Source organism: Lepidochelys kempii, chromosome 3, assembly GCF_965140285.1.
Source record: "Lepidochelys kempii isolate rLepKem1 chromosome 3, rLepKem1.hap1, whole genome shotgun sequence".
NCBI classification, from domain to species: domain Eukaryota; kingdom Metazoa; phylum Chordata; order Testudines; family Cheloniidae; genus Lepidochelys; species Lepidochelys kempii.
In genome coordinates, this window is record NC_136382.1 from 162,762,961 (window position 1) to 162,775,962 (window position 13,002).

General features: G+C 40.9%; 1 protein-coding gene across 5 annotated transcripts in view; it reads left to right on the forward strand.

Annotated features, from left to right (window-relative positions):
* EPRS1 (glutamyl-prolyl-tRNA synthetase 1) overlaps positions 1–13,002 on the forward strand; it is a 62,073-nt gene that overhangs the window by 13,083 nt on the left and 35,988 nt on the right. For all 5 annotated transcript variants that reach the window (XM_073338856.2, XM_073338857.2, XM_073338859.2 and 2 more), the window contains exons 4-12: positions 1,591–1,747; positions 3,158–3,297; positions 3,977–4,071; positions 5,297–5,423; positions 7,216–7,408; positions 7,828–7,999; positions 9,619–9,852; positions 12,246–12,330; positions 12,758–12,817. In XM_073338856.2, the coding sequence (XP_073194957.1) occupies positions 1,591–1,747; positions 3,158–3,297; positions 3,977–4,071; positions 5,297–5,423; positions 7,216–7,408; positions 7,828–7,999; positions 9,619–9,852; positions 12,246–12,330; positions 12,758–12,817 (1,263 nt within the window). The remainder of the gene's footprint in view (positions 1–1,590; positions 1,748–3,157; positions 3,298–3,976; positions 4,072–5,296; positions 5,424–7,215; positions 7,409–7,827; positions 8,000–9,618; positions 9,853–12,245; positions 12,331–12,757; positions 12,818–13,002) is intronic.

Consider the following 13,002-nt stretch of genomic DNA (forward strand, 5'->3'; position numbering starts at 1 on the left):
AAGTATTGTGGCTTTTTTTTTGTAATGTGCAATCTAAAAGTATAGTCAAAAGCATGGAAGTCATTTCATGTTTTAGACCAAAGCAAAATCTCAGACTGCTGGAAATCAGTGGCCAGATACTTCAGATTGGCACAAGTGCAATGGATAGAAACTCCATAGTAGTCTATGGAGTTACACCAGTCTAAATCCAGTCTGACGGCAAACATTGTCTTTAAGCATATAATACACACAGAGTTCACAGAGAAGTGTATCCATATTGCTAAAATTGTGAATAATCATTGAACCAGTATTGTGAGTTAGGAGCTTCTACATTTAGTGTTCTATATGGCCATTGGGAAAAACTTCTAACTGTCAGGGTAGTTAAGCACTGGAACAAATTGCCTTGGGAGACTGTAGACTCTTCATCATTGGAGGTTTTTAAGAACAAATAAACACTGGTTAGGAATGGTCTTGTTGTAGTTCCTGGGGTAATTCTGTTCCAAAAAATTAAAAATTCTGTGCGCAATATTTTAAAATTCTGCATATTTTACTTGCCAAGGTAACACAATATAATCACACCAGTTTCAATTATTTTGATAATTTATTTCAAAATACTTGTCAATGAGTATGTCTGTTACAATACACACAACAAAAAAGATTCAGGAAATGGTTTTTGACAAATAGATTCCTTACTAGGCATATTAATACAGAACTTTGAGTAATAATTCATTTAAACTACAATACAGAAATATTTCTGGCACTCTTCAGAAGCAGTGCAACTGCTTGGGGGAGTAAGGGGTAACGGAGGAGTTGATGGAGAGGGAAGTAATTGCTTGGAAGGAGTGTGGGAGTGAACCTGGAGGGTTGTTGGGTGTGGGTAGAAGAAGTATGGAACAGGTATTTTGTGGGGGCAAGGGAGAAGGGATTGTTAGGGAGTTGAGGAACCTCCCCCATGCAGACCCTGGCTGACCACTAGCCTTTCCCAATCACTCAACCACTCCTCCTACACCATCCCCATGTGGCCCTGCACCCCCACTCCTATTCAGCATCTGCTCCAGTCTATTCCCCCCCACTAGCCTTTCTGAACCCCAGTCGACCCCCCCCTCAGCAGCCTTGTGTGCCCTGCTCTCTGTTTTTCTCCCTCACCCCCTTCCACCTCCCATATCCCCTGCCTCCTCACCTGGCCCTGTGAGGGACACAGCCTCTGCTCTCTCCCTGTTGGCTGCTGACTGCTACGGCTGGTGAGCCTGCTGCCTCTCTTCTGGTGCCACAGCACCCCTGCTAGGTGAAAGCTGTAACTGCAGAGCCTTTCTGGCAAATATCTTTTCTGCAACGGAAAAAAAAATCTGCAGGACGCATTAATGCTGTGCATGTACAGTGGCACAGAATTCCCTGAGGAGTATTTTATGCAGTCCTGCCTTTAGTGCAGGAGACTGGACTAGATGACCTCTTGAGGTCCCTTCTAGTCCTACACTTCTGTGATTGTATGACTTTATATTCAAAGCCATGTGTTTAATACTACTACCACTTTCTCATGCAAGAATTTCTATAACTTTAAAGGTTGTTTTGTATGTTAAATATGATGTTGACGTCTTTGCTCCTTAAAATTAGATTGACCATTGGCTGGAATTCAGTGCAACAAAGTTATCTACCCGTGCCCAGTTTGGTTCAGCAGTCCTTGAGCTTAATCACTGTCTGTCTCTGAGGACCTACTTGGTTGGAAACTCCCTGAGTCTGGCAGATTTGTGTGTCTGGGCTGTACTAAGAGGTATTATACAGTTGTTCTCACAGGTTTGCAATGTGATACAATGTTAAAATCTGTTTCCTTTTAGTCTCCAGTTTCTGCAATGATTTTTAATAAGGAGAATTTTGTAGGAGTAAGAGCAGATAATCGTGAGGGTTTGTTTCTTTTGATAACATAACTGATGTTTAAGAAATATAAAATTATGGTGTGATTTATAATTAAGAGTGTCTATCGGTTTTTCATGTTTTGTTTCTTAGATATGAAAATATACTCTAGGCTAAGTTTGCATCTGACTCTAACCAGGGTGTAAATTATCACTCAACTCTTTTACAGCAGAGGTTCTCAAACTGTGGTCCGCGGACCATCATTCAGCTGGTCCGCGGATAGTTCCCTCTGAGTTGCGTGCCTGGGCGGCTGCACACAACAGAATGAAGGGCCACCCACCTAATTAGGGCCTGGACCCTGGAGAAAAAGCACATGTAAGATGAGGTGGTGGCCTTAGGGAGAATAGGGGTAGGTCGGAGGGGGCAGTGGGGTGAAAAGAGGGGTTGGGAGGAATTTGGGACATGCAGGGCTGTGGCGGCCAGAGAAAGAGGCAACTTTCCCCAGCCCCAAGGCTGTGGCTGCTGGGGAGAGACCCTCCTCCTTCCCAGCCCCAGCTCGGAGGCTGCCGTGGCAGGGGAGAGAGGAAGAGACCCTCCTCCTTCCCAGCCCCAGCTCGGGTGCTGCTGCAGTGAGGGAGAGAGGGCATATCCATCACATTAGAAAGGTAAGACTACTGATATTAAAATGAGTTGTGTGCTTTTATTTGTAGAACAAAAAAACGTTAATTATTAAGGTTTTTTTGTATAGCGCTTTTATCCCAAGTGCTTTACAATAGTTAACTAATGGTACAAACAACATTTGGAAAGATCATTAGGTGGTCCGCCGAGACCCTCAGCAATTTTCAAGTGGTCCATGGAAAAAAAAGTTTGAGAACCAATGTTGTACAGAAATGTTTAATTAGACTGCATTATTATTAGAGGGAGCAATCTAATTTTGCTCGGTTTGTGTGCTTTCAATGCATACATTCAACATCCAGTTGGAGAATGGATGCTGCTGTGTTTTTGACCATCTAACATTTTTTTAAACTATTGTATGCATGGGGGAGGCATGGCCATATCACCAATGGCTTTCGTTTCTATAATTATCTCTAATATGGAAGTGGGTGGTAAACAGAGAGGTTCCCAGATTGCAGAGTCTTCTAAAGTAAGTGCATTGTTGTTACCCAGTTTATGTATGGTAAAGAAGTATCATTTTTCACAACTGGTTGAGATGTGAAAATGGTGCAGCCTATTTTTAATCCACAATGTCATTTAAAAAGTGAGTTACTAGAAGTCCAGCTATTCTAGTTATAAGGTTACAATTTTAAAACCAAAATTTGTTTCCCAACAGACAGTAGTGCATGGCAAGAACAGTTGCAGCAAAACAAGGCTCCAGTCCATACAAAGCGCTGGTACGTCTTTCTTGAAGCACAGTGTGCCTTTCAATCAGTGGGTACCAAGTGGGCTGCAGCTGCACCAAAGACCAAAGTGGTAAGCTTTGTTCTGATTATAGGGTGAAGGTGGCTGTTATGTTTGGGCACTATAGTAAAAGTTTGCATCTTCTTCTGATAGCTCACTTTAGAATTTATGCTAAAGGGAATTAGTTGTACTGTAAACTAAAGGTTTTAACTGTTTTATAAGGATTTTTTATCTTAGTAATTTCATCCCTAAATGTTTATGGATACTGATAAGGTGGGTCAGCTCTGGAAAAGTGACTGTGTAAAAATGGCATCTGTTACTCAGAGGTACTGTATATTTGTATTCAGAGTTCAGTCTGCTTGCTTTACTAAGTGTTTTTACAATTTCTGTTACCACTGCAAAACCATCTATGGTAGAATGAGATCAACAGAGTTGTTAACCAAGTTCCATTTGAAAGCAGTGGGAGTCCACAGATAACTGAGCACAACACTTGGCTTGCAGAAATTTTCTTACTTGTAGTGAGGAACAGAAACAGAAAACCCATCTGGACTTTCCAATCCTAAGTCAAATTTGCAGATCTCACTTCAGATCAGTTTCTAACTTCGAAACTGAGCGAGCATGATATGAAAGTCATCTGAGCAAGGGACCCCATGTTGCCATTTTTCAGTCTCCTTTCAGAGAAGAAACCTTTAAGTGTTTGTATTGTACAGCTTGTGTAAGATATTTAATGATGTCATTGTTAATTTCTAAGGCAACAGAAAAGAAACAAGATGTTGGGAAATTTGTGGAACTCCCAGGTGCAGAGATGGGGAAGGTCATTGTTCGGTTTCCCCCTGAGGCCAGCGGGTAAGATGACCTGTTTTAAGAATGGTTTGTGTTTTTTACCCACATTCCTTTCAAAAACTCTTAATACAGGAGAGGGATTGTGTTTGATCTTGGAAATAGTTACCAGATTAGTGTGTTTTAACAGTTGAATTCAAGGGCCTCTCCTGGCCTGATGATGGTCATGTGTATAGTTGGTTTAGTCAAAGATGAACAGTGTCTTAGGGGTGATTTCCATAACAAAAGAGAATTTTCAGTCACTTAGATGTTTTTTAAAATGTTTTCATTAGCAAAGGTTGACACTTACCAAGCTGTCCTTTACTTAGAACCTGACCGCAGAAATAACAGTAAAAAGAGCGCTAAAAGTACCATCACCAGTTCCATAAAATGTTGTTTTCCAGTTACTTTCAATGTCCTGTTTCTTCTTAAAAGGATTTGATAAAGTTTAAAATTGCTGTTTAATGCATTTTTTCTGTAGGCTGGTTAGCCAACATCTTATGACTTGTTTCAGACTTTGCAATACTGTTTCTCATTCTGTTAATCAGATATAAATCATGCTATTTAAGTACTACTGCTATATTGTATATGCATGTAATTTTACAAATGGTATGGATGAGAGAACCATAAACAAAATAGTTTGGTTTTTGGAATCTATACGGTAATCTGAGGGGGAGAGATCCCCACTACCATGTGTAAACTTCTGGAAAAATGAAATAATTTGTAGAAGTAACAGTTCAGACACTTTTGTGGATTTGGGTTTGTCCAAGTTCTTGGATACCTCTGCTACCGTATGATGGAATTCACTAATGCATCTGAATTCCCCAGTGTTCTGACAGTTACTCAGTGCAAGTGTTTCAGAATGTTGTGAACTCTTTAAAATGCCAATACTTTTAATAAGATTAGTTTTTTATCATTCAAGTTCAATTCAAATTCAGTGTAGACTAATGCTAAAACAGTTTATAATGTCGCAAAAAGTAATTTTAGTCATATGTTCAGGTGTATTATGAAGTCCTCGCTTTGAGATATAAAATCTAACAGATTGTGTTATATACTATATATATATTAAATTGCTTTAATAAGTGTTCAGTATTTCAATAAATATAAAATAGCTTTTGGTGGTTGATTTGTTTTAAGTTTTAACCTATTGTCTATTTCCCCTTTATCCCTGAACAGACTGTATCCTACAAAAGAAATGTAAATGAATCTGCTGCTATGTTAACCTTGTTTTCTGAAATGTCTTTATTTTTAGGTACTTACATATTGGTCATGCAAAAGCTGCTCTGCTAAATCAGCATTACCAGGTTAACTTTAAAGGAAAACTCATCATGAGGTTTGATGACACAAATCCTGAAAAAGAAAAAGAAGACTTTGAAAAGGTACAGTAAAAGAACAGTGGAAGCCATTCATTGGAGAAATCAATTTAAAATTAAAATGATAGGCAGGCTTGCTATTTCAGGGGTGGCTCTGTAGAACAGTAGTGTTTAACTTTGCATGAAAACTCTTCCAAGCCATCCCATATTTGTCTTAAAAACCAAGTAGTTTTAGTCCAGTAGCCTAATTATTCTATGACTTCCACATTCTTTCTTCCCCTCCCCTAATATTTATAGTCTGTGTTAAATCCATGTAAATCTGTTGACAGTTTATAGACTCTGCTATGTTACTTGACGTAATCACAAATGGCAATCATGGTACTACTTTAAAAGCTTCTGTAATCTTAAATACAGTTCGTTTCAGTGACAATAACTTTTCTGTAGCAAAAATCCACACTAGGAAATTTCCTAGGTGTTCAATACAATCGAAGTGGTTTAAACCTTTTTAATAATTTATTCTTGCTGCCACCTTTTCACTATTTGTGGCATCCATGAGGTGAAAGAAAGGAAAGAATCTGTATGATTTCCTGCCGCTTCCAGTCTCAGGATTCTTCATCACACAGGAGTGTTTTGAGGCTTGCACTATTGTCACTTTATTACAGGGGTGGGGAACCTATGGCCTGCGGGCTAGATCTGGCCCACTGCTTCATTTCATCCGGCCCGTGGGAAGTCTCCGTGCTGTGGCCAGAAGCCCCAAGCCTTGGCGTTGTGTCATCTCCTCCTCCCTCCCCCGCCGTGGGGCTGGACCTGCGAGTGCTGGCTTGTCCCACTGCAGGGGGAAGCTGGGGTTGCCAGGCCATTAAAAGTCCAGTCGGCTCCACGCAGCTCCCGGAAGCAACTGCCATGTCCCTCCAGCCCCTAGGAGCAGGGGTGATCAAGGAAGCTCTGCGCACAGCCCCCAGCACCAGCTCTGCAGCACCAATTGGCTGTGATTCCCAGCTAATAGGAGCTGTTGGGGCAGCACCTGTGGGCACGGGCAGCACACACCGTGCAGAGCCCCCTAGTTCCTCCTTTCTGGAAGCAGTGTGGAGCCCAGGATAGGCAGGAAGCCTGCCTTAGCTCTGCTGCATTGCCATCTGAGGTGAGCGCCGCCCGGCTGGAGCCCCCACCCCGGATTCCCTCCTGCACCTAACTCCCTCCCAGACCCTGAACCCGCACCCCAGCCCCCTCCCGCACCCAGACTCCCTCCTGGAGCCCATACCCTGAACCACCTCCTTCACCCCAGCCCTGAGCCCACTGTCACACACCAAACCCTTTGGCCCCAGCCCGGAGCCCCCTCCTGCATCCCAAACCCCTCATCCCCAGCCCCACCCCAGAGCCCGCACCCCCACCTCTTGCACCCTTGCCCCAGCCTGGAGCCCCCTTCCACAGCCTGAACCCCTCATTTCTGGCCCCACCCAGGAACCTAGGGGCTGGAGCCGTGAGCACTGGCTTGCCCTGCTGCAGGCGGAAGCCCTGAGCCTCCGCGCCCCACCACAGGGCTGTGTGTGGCCTGCGACTGTGGGTCAGTTGCCCTCCGATAGAAAAAGGGTTCCCCATTCCTGCTCTATTAAATATACAAGAAGAAGAACTTGTTGCCAGTTTTTCTTGTCCCACCCTCCCCTGGAGGAGCTGATCTCATTCTCCTGCCCTATAGCAATCACTACCTATGTATCCCTTTGATAACTTCAGTACCTTCATATGTTCCATTGTGTGTTAATGGTTCGGCAAATGCAGACATTTAAAATTCAAAAGAAGCTTGGCATAGAGTTAGAAAGCTTCTCTGCATGTATGAATATTACAGTATCGCTCTTTGCAGGTTATCCTGGATGACGTTGCCATGCTGCACATCAAACCAGATCAATTTACATATACCTCAGATCACTTTGAAACTATAATGAAATATGCTGAGAAGCTTATCCAAGAAGGGAAGGCGTATGTGGATGATACTGCTGCAGAACAAATGAAAATGGAGCGTGAGCAGAGAATAGAATCTAAACACAGAAATAACTGTAAGATGCTTTATGGCTCTTCTCCTGGCCCTGTTATCTTTGTCAATGGAATATAATCTTGTTTCATTCTATTGTTAATCATCCCACCTATCTTTAGTTTTAATTGTATACTGGGAGTACTTAACAAGCCTGTAGGAACACTGAGGTCCTCAGTGTCATGCCCTTCAATACTAAAAGACTCAAGAAGCTTGTTGTTACACACCAGTTTATTACATCTATGTATGTTCATAATGCATATGTGCTGTATAATCTTACTCTCACCTACAAGCGTGTGAGGAAAGCTGGACTGTCTGATATTGGATCTAAACACATGCAGCAATACCTTTGATGTTTGACAATGTCAGTAACAAAATATGGTGCTGGAGACTAGTCAGAAATACCTTAGGTAACTTAAAGTATTAAATTTTTTTGTTTGGTAGCTGTTGAGAAGAATCTACAAATGTGGGAAGAAATGAAAAAGGGAACAGAATGTGGACAAATGTGTTGTCTACGAGCAAAAATAGACATGAATAGTAACAATGGGTGTATGAGGGACCCAACCCTTTATCGTTGCAAAAACCAACCACACCCACGCACTGCAAGTAACTACAAGTACGTGCACTTTCTATTAATATTGACCTTGATATGCTTTCTTTTCTGCTCTTCAGCAGGTTTCCTTTTTTAACTACCTGGGAGTTGTTTGCATTTTCTCAACCAGAATGTGTAGCTAATCTCCTTGTAGAAATGACAAAACTTCTTCAGAGGACTTTTAAAACATGCGCTCTGGCCAGCATTTCATAACAGTACCCACTGATGAAAATTCTATAGCAGGTCCCTATTCTCATGTCTTTGTAAGCTGGGCCATTTAAAAAGAAAAAACAAAAAAAACCTCTCCACATGTGATGAGTACCATTTTTCTTAATGACATTGTAGGGAGAGTGGTCACTTTGGATGAGCTATTACCAGCAGGATAGTGAGTTTGTGTGTGTGGTTTTTGGGAGGGGGGTGAGGGGGTGAGAGAACCTGGATTTGTGCAGGAAATGGCCCAACTTGATTATCATGCACATTGTGTAAAGAGTTGTCACTTTGGATGGGCTATCACCAGCAGGAGAGTGAATTTGTGTGGGGGGGTGGAGGGTGAGAAAACCTGGATTTGTGCTGGAAATGGCCCAACCTGATGATCACTTTAGATAAGCTATTACCAGCAGGACAGTGGGGTGGGAGGAGGTATTGTTTCATATTCTCTGTGTGTATATAAAGTCTGCTGCAGTTTCCACGGTATGCATCCGATGAAGTGAGCTGTAGCTCACGAAAGCTCATGCTCAAATAAATTGGTTAGTCTCTAAGGTGCCACAAGTACTCCTTTTCATTTTTCTTAAGAAATCTTGGCAAACCATTTTGACTGCCTGCATTAAAAACAGCCAAACAATTGGATTTTGTTTTTACTTAATCTCTCAACTTTGAAGAGTAATCTTTAGTGTGAAGTGGTGTCGTTGACCTATTTAGCTGAGTGGCAACTGCGTGTTCATAGCAATTGTTCTTTTCATTCAGTATAAAGAGTTACTTCATGTGCATTGACCTAAGACTATTTGCAGAACACTATAGTTTATTCCTTACTTGAAACGCCTGTTTCCACCCACTCTTCCCACTGTTATAGCTTCAACAGATGGGAAATGTTGACTTGATATGGATGTTGAACTAAAATGGTGGCTTTGGCTCTTGGTAGAAATGCATTTAAAACAGAGGTATAATGTACTCACTTGTAATTGACAAATCACTGCCTCTGTTGTTGTAGGTTTCAGAGGAACAGCCGTGTTAGTCTGTATTCGCAAAATGTTGTAATCGCTGGCTGTTGAAGTTTAAACTATGGCCCGAACACGGATATTTTTTTTTGATGATACATATTGGTACAAGGTGTAGGGAAAAATGTAGGTGTTGAAAATTTTTTCTCGGTTTTTGAAGTATTGAGGGATTGAATTATTCGATAGTTTTGCCTTTGCTTATAAAATGTCATTTAATATATTTTAATTTGTTCTTTTTTATAGAAGAGCTCAGTATCAGATATGCTGTTTTAACTAATTCTTGATGGAGCTTTAGTGACCATTTTAAGGATTTTTGAGTGATTATAAAGTATGGAGTAGTATTTAGTTTTATGGATATAGTTTACCTGCATCTGAAAACCATGTATATTCTTTTCTGACTTTTTAATTTAAGCTCTTCTTTCTTTTTAGTGTTTATCCTACATATGACTTTGCCTGCCCCATTGTTGACAGTATTGAAGGTGTCACACACGCATTAAGAACAACAGAATACCATGACAGAGACGAGCAGTTCTACTGGATCATTGAAGCCTTGGGCATAAGGAAGCCATACATCTGGGAGTACAGTCGTCTAAACCTCAACAACACTGTGCTGTCTAAAAGAAAGCTAACCTGGTTTGTCAATGAAGGGCTGGTAGATGGATGGTATGTTTTTATGCATTTCTGCTATAGCAGCAATTGTATGTAATCACACATGTATGCTATTCATAAAGGAAATTATAGAATGCATGCAGTCACTTTTCTTTGGTTAAAGAAATACTAACTTTTTTCACCTATAGCCTGTAAGTTCTCTTCTCTTAGTTTTCTTGGCACTTAAATGCCAAGTGTGTAGGTGTCTTATAAATGCCTACAGCAATTTCCTCTTTTTTTCAGTCTTCTCTGAAGCAAGCCAAATGGAGGGAGGAGGGGAATTTTGTTGGGATTTACAAGTTAACCATCATATTTGTGTTTCCAGGACAAGAAATATACTAGTATTGCCTTGCTCTGCTTCAGTTTTTACTGGTATAAAATGGGGACACGTTTTTTCTACCCCTGTAAAGCACTTAGGTCAAAATTTTCAAAAATGGGTGCCTAAAGTTAGACCTCTTAATAGAGATTAAAATGCCCTGACTGAGAGAATGTTGAGCACCTTTTGACTTTAGTGGGAGGCGCTGAGTCTTCCAAAGTTGTTTATTTTAGAGAAGAGACAAATAAGAGAGCGGGACATCATAAATACATAATGAATGGTACAAAGAAGGTAGATTGGGAACTTTTATTCCCCTTACCCACAGAAGTACAGGTGAGCATTCAGTGGACTTGCAAAGTAGCAAAACTGATAGAAAAATATACTGTCAGACAGCATACAATTAGACTGGATCTTGTTGCCACAAAATACCTATGAGCCTCAGAGGATACCAGGGTTGAGAGAAAGGATTAAATAGTTATATGGATAACAAGTTAATTTAAATGACTAGTAAATATTTAAAAAACAAACAAAAAAACCCCTAGCTTTGGAAGGAATAAACCCTTCAGCTTAAATGCATAAACTGGTAGAAGGTAACTTACCTCCTAATGATGGAGGGAGGAAACTTTTTTTTTTCCCGGTGGGGGTGGCGCTCAGGTTATCCCATAACTGCCTACTGCAGGGTTAAGTCTTCTGAAGCATCTGATGCTAGCCACTGTTGGTGACTGGAGAGTGAACTACATAGACACTGGTTTGCTGCTCAAGTAGGGCAGTTTCTATGTTTGTATTAACTTACAGATAAAAAGTGATATAGGAGTGCAAAATATTACTATATTAATTAAGACTTTAGTACCAGTTGGGTTGGTTCCATTGTTTCTGGTGCCCTTCCAAGCCTACGACTGTTCAGACCTCTGTGTTTGAACTTAGGAAAGTGGGTGACAACAACAAAAGGATCTTAAATAAATCAGGGCTCAGATTGAGCTGGTGCATGACAATGTACTAGCATCTCTTGGAAGCTGGTATCTTGTTCTCCAGAATCTGTGAAGAAACAGTTTACGTTTTTGTTGTTAACTGATGCAGAGATGTTTGAGTCTGCAGAGAGCCTGAGCAGTATCTGAGATCTGAACTGCCCCATTCATCTTGATGAGTTATTAACTTAGATGCCTAGTAGGGATGATTTTAAATCTAAACATTGACTATTCCCTCCTTCATGTAAAAGAAGAGGAAGTGGAGTTGGGGGAGTGGGGAAAATCACAGATCTGCACAACTTACTATGAGTTAAGTTTTTACTTTTGATTCCACAAGCGGGTGACATTTAGGAGAGACCACCACTTTTTCCCCCTCCCATCAAGGAAGAGCCAAATCCAAAGAACTTAGTAGAGTCCATAGATGTATTTTAAGTCATATCGAGAGGGAGCCACAGTCAAGGAAGCCCAGTGGAGCTTAAAGGGAGCTCAGAGTATTTTGAACATCTGCACAATATACTGTGAGCAGTCTCTCTCATTTTGGTGACTCACACAGGCAGAATTTATTTTATGGGTGGAGCTTAGAGTACTACCACCTTTTTCCTCCCAGTTTGAAACTTAAATAAGATACAGGAAGAAAGCTGGAAGTTCCAAACTTCGACATAGGAGGGGCAAAGAATGGTTTTAGAATAAAAGGGAAGGAGGGGGCAGGATAGCACATCTTAGTCCCCAGTACATAGTATTGACTTGTGATGGGGACATGTAACTGGTACCTCTTCAATTCTTGACAGACACACCAAGGATTGAATTGGTGTGGAAAAGAGCTGCTGTCACTAAGAGGTGGTTTCCCATCCCAAGTTAGTGTTCAGGAATGCTGGCCTGCAGTGAGAGAGAATCTGTATTAGAACTGTCCATAGGTAGAGAAGTTTAGTTTCCTGGACTGTCAGGTTAGCCTCTTTCACCCAGCACTAAATTCTCACATGCAAAATAATACAAAAGTTTATTTTCTTGAAACTGTGATTTACACAAATATTAAAAAATGAGTACATTATCACCTATTAATAAACATAATTTAGTGCATAATAGTAGATACTGAATGAACCTCTCAACTTTTTTCCTCTTTCTGCCAGGGATGACCCAAGATTTCCCACTGTGCGTGGTGTGCTGAGAAGAGGCATGACTGTTGAAGGACTAAAACAGTTTATTGCTGCACAGGTGAGTGTTGTCTTTCCCTTCCCCGTCTTATTCTTGGAGTCTGATTGTAAACTTGGAAACTACATGTGGTGAGCTTTCAGTTGAAGCATTTATGTCACTTTGCCAAGATTTTCTCCTTTTGAAGACTCATGCCTATCATGGCTTAGGTCCCAGTCCTGCTTACATTTATGCATGTGAGCAGCCCCTTATGTAAAATTTTATGGGTCTGCAAGATTTTGAGCCTGTAGTGTGCTGAACTCCCATTGGTATCAATGGAAGTTTGGATTGAGATTATGGCAGCAATGGGCCCTTAATGTTTATTTTGTAAGATGAGGATTAAGCAGAAAAATACTTTATTTTTGGTAAACATGCTTAGCATTTCTGTTGTGATTCCACAGACATTAAGCATGATATTCAAGATTGTTTGTTTGTTAATCTTGCCTTCCAGGGCTCCTCCCGATCTGTTGTGAACATGGAATGGGATAAAATTTGGTCATTTAACAAAAAGGTACATGCTTGTATGAGTTTGATGCTGTTTCTTCTTGGTATCCTCGTCCCTGGGTTATGTAGTGAATCCACTGTTCACTGGAGTGCTCATCATAAAGAGTAGCAATTTTTTAAATATATTGCATCATCTGGCACATTTTCAGGAAAATGGAATGTCTCCTCTTTCTAACATGAGCTAGCACTAAT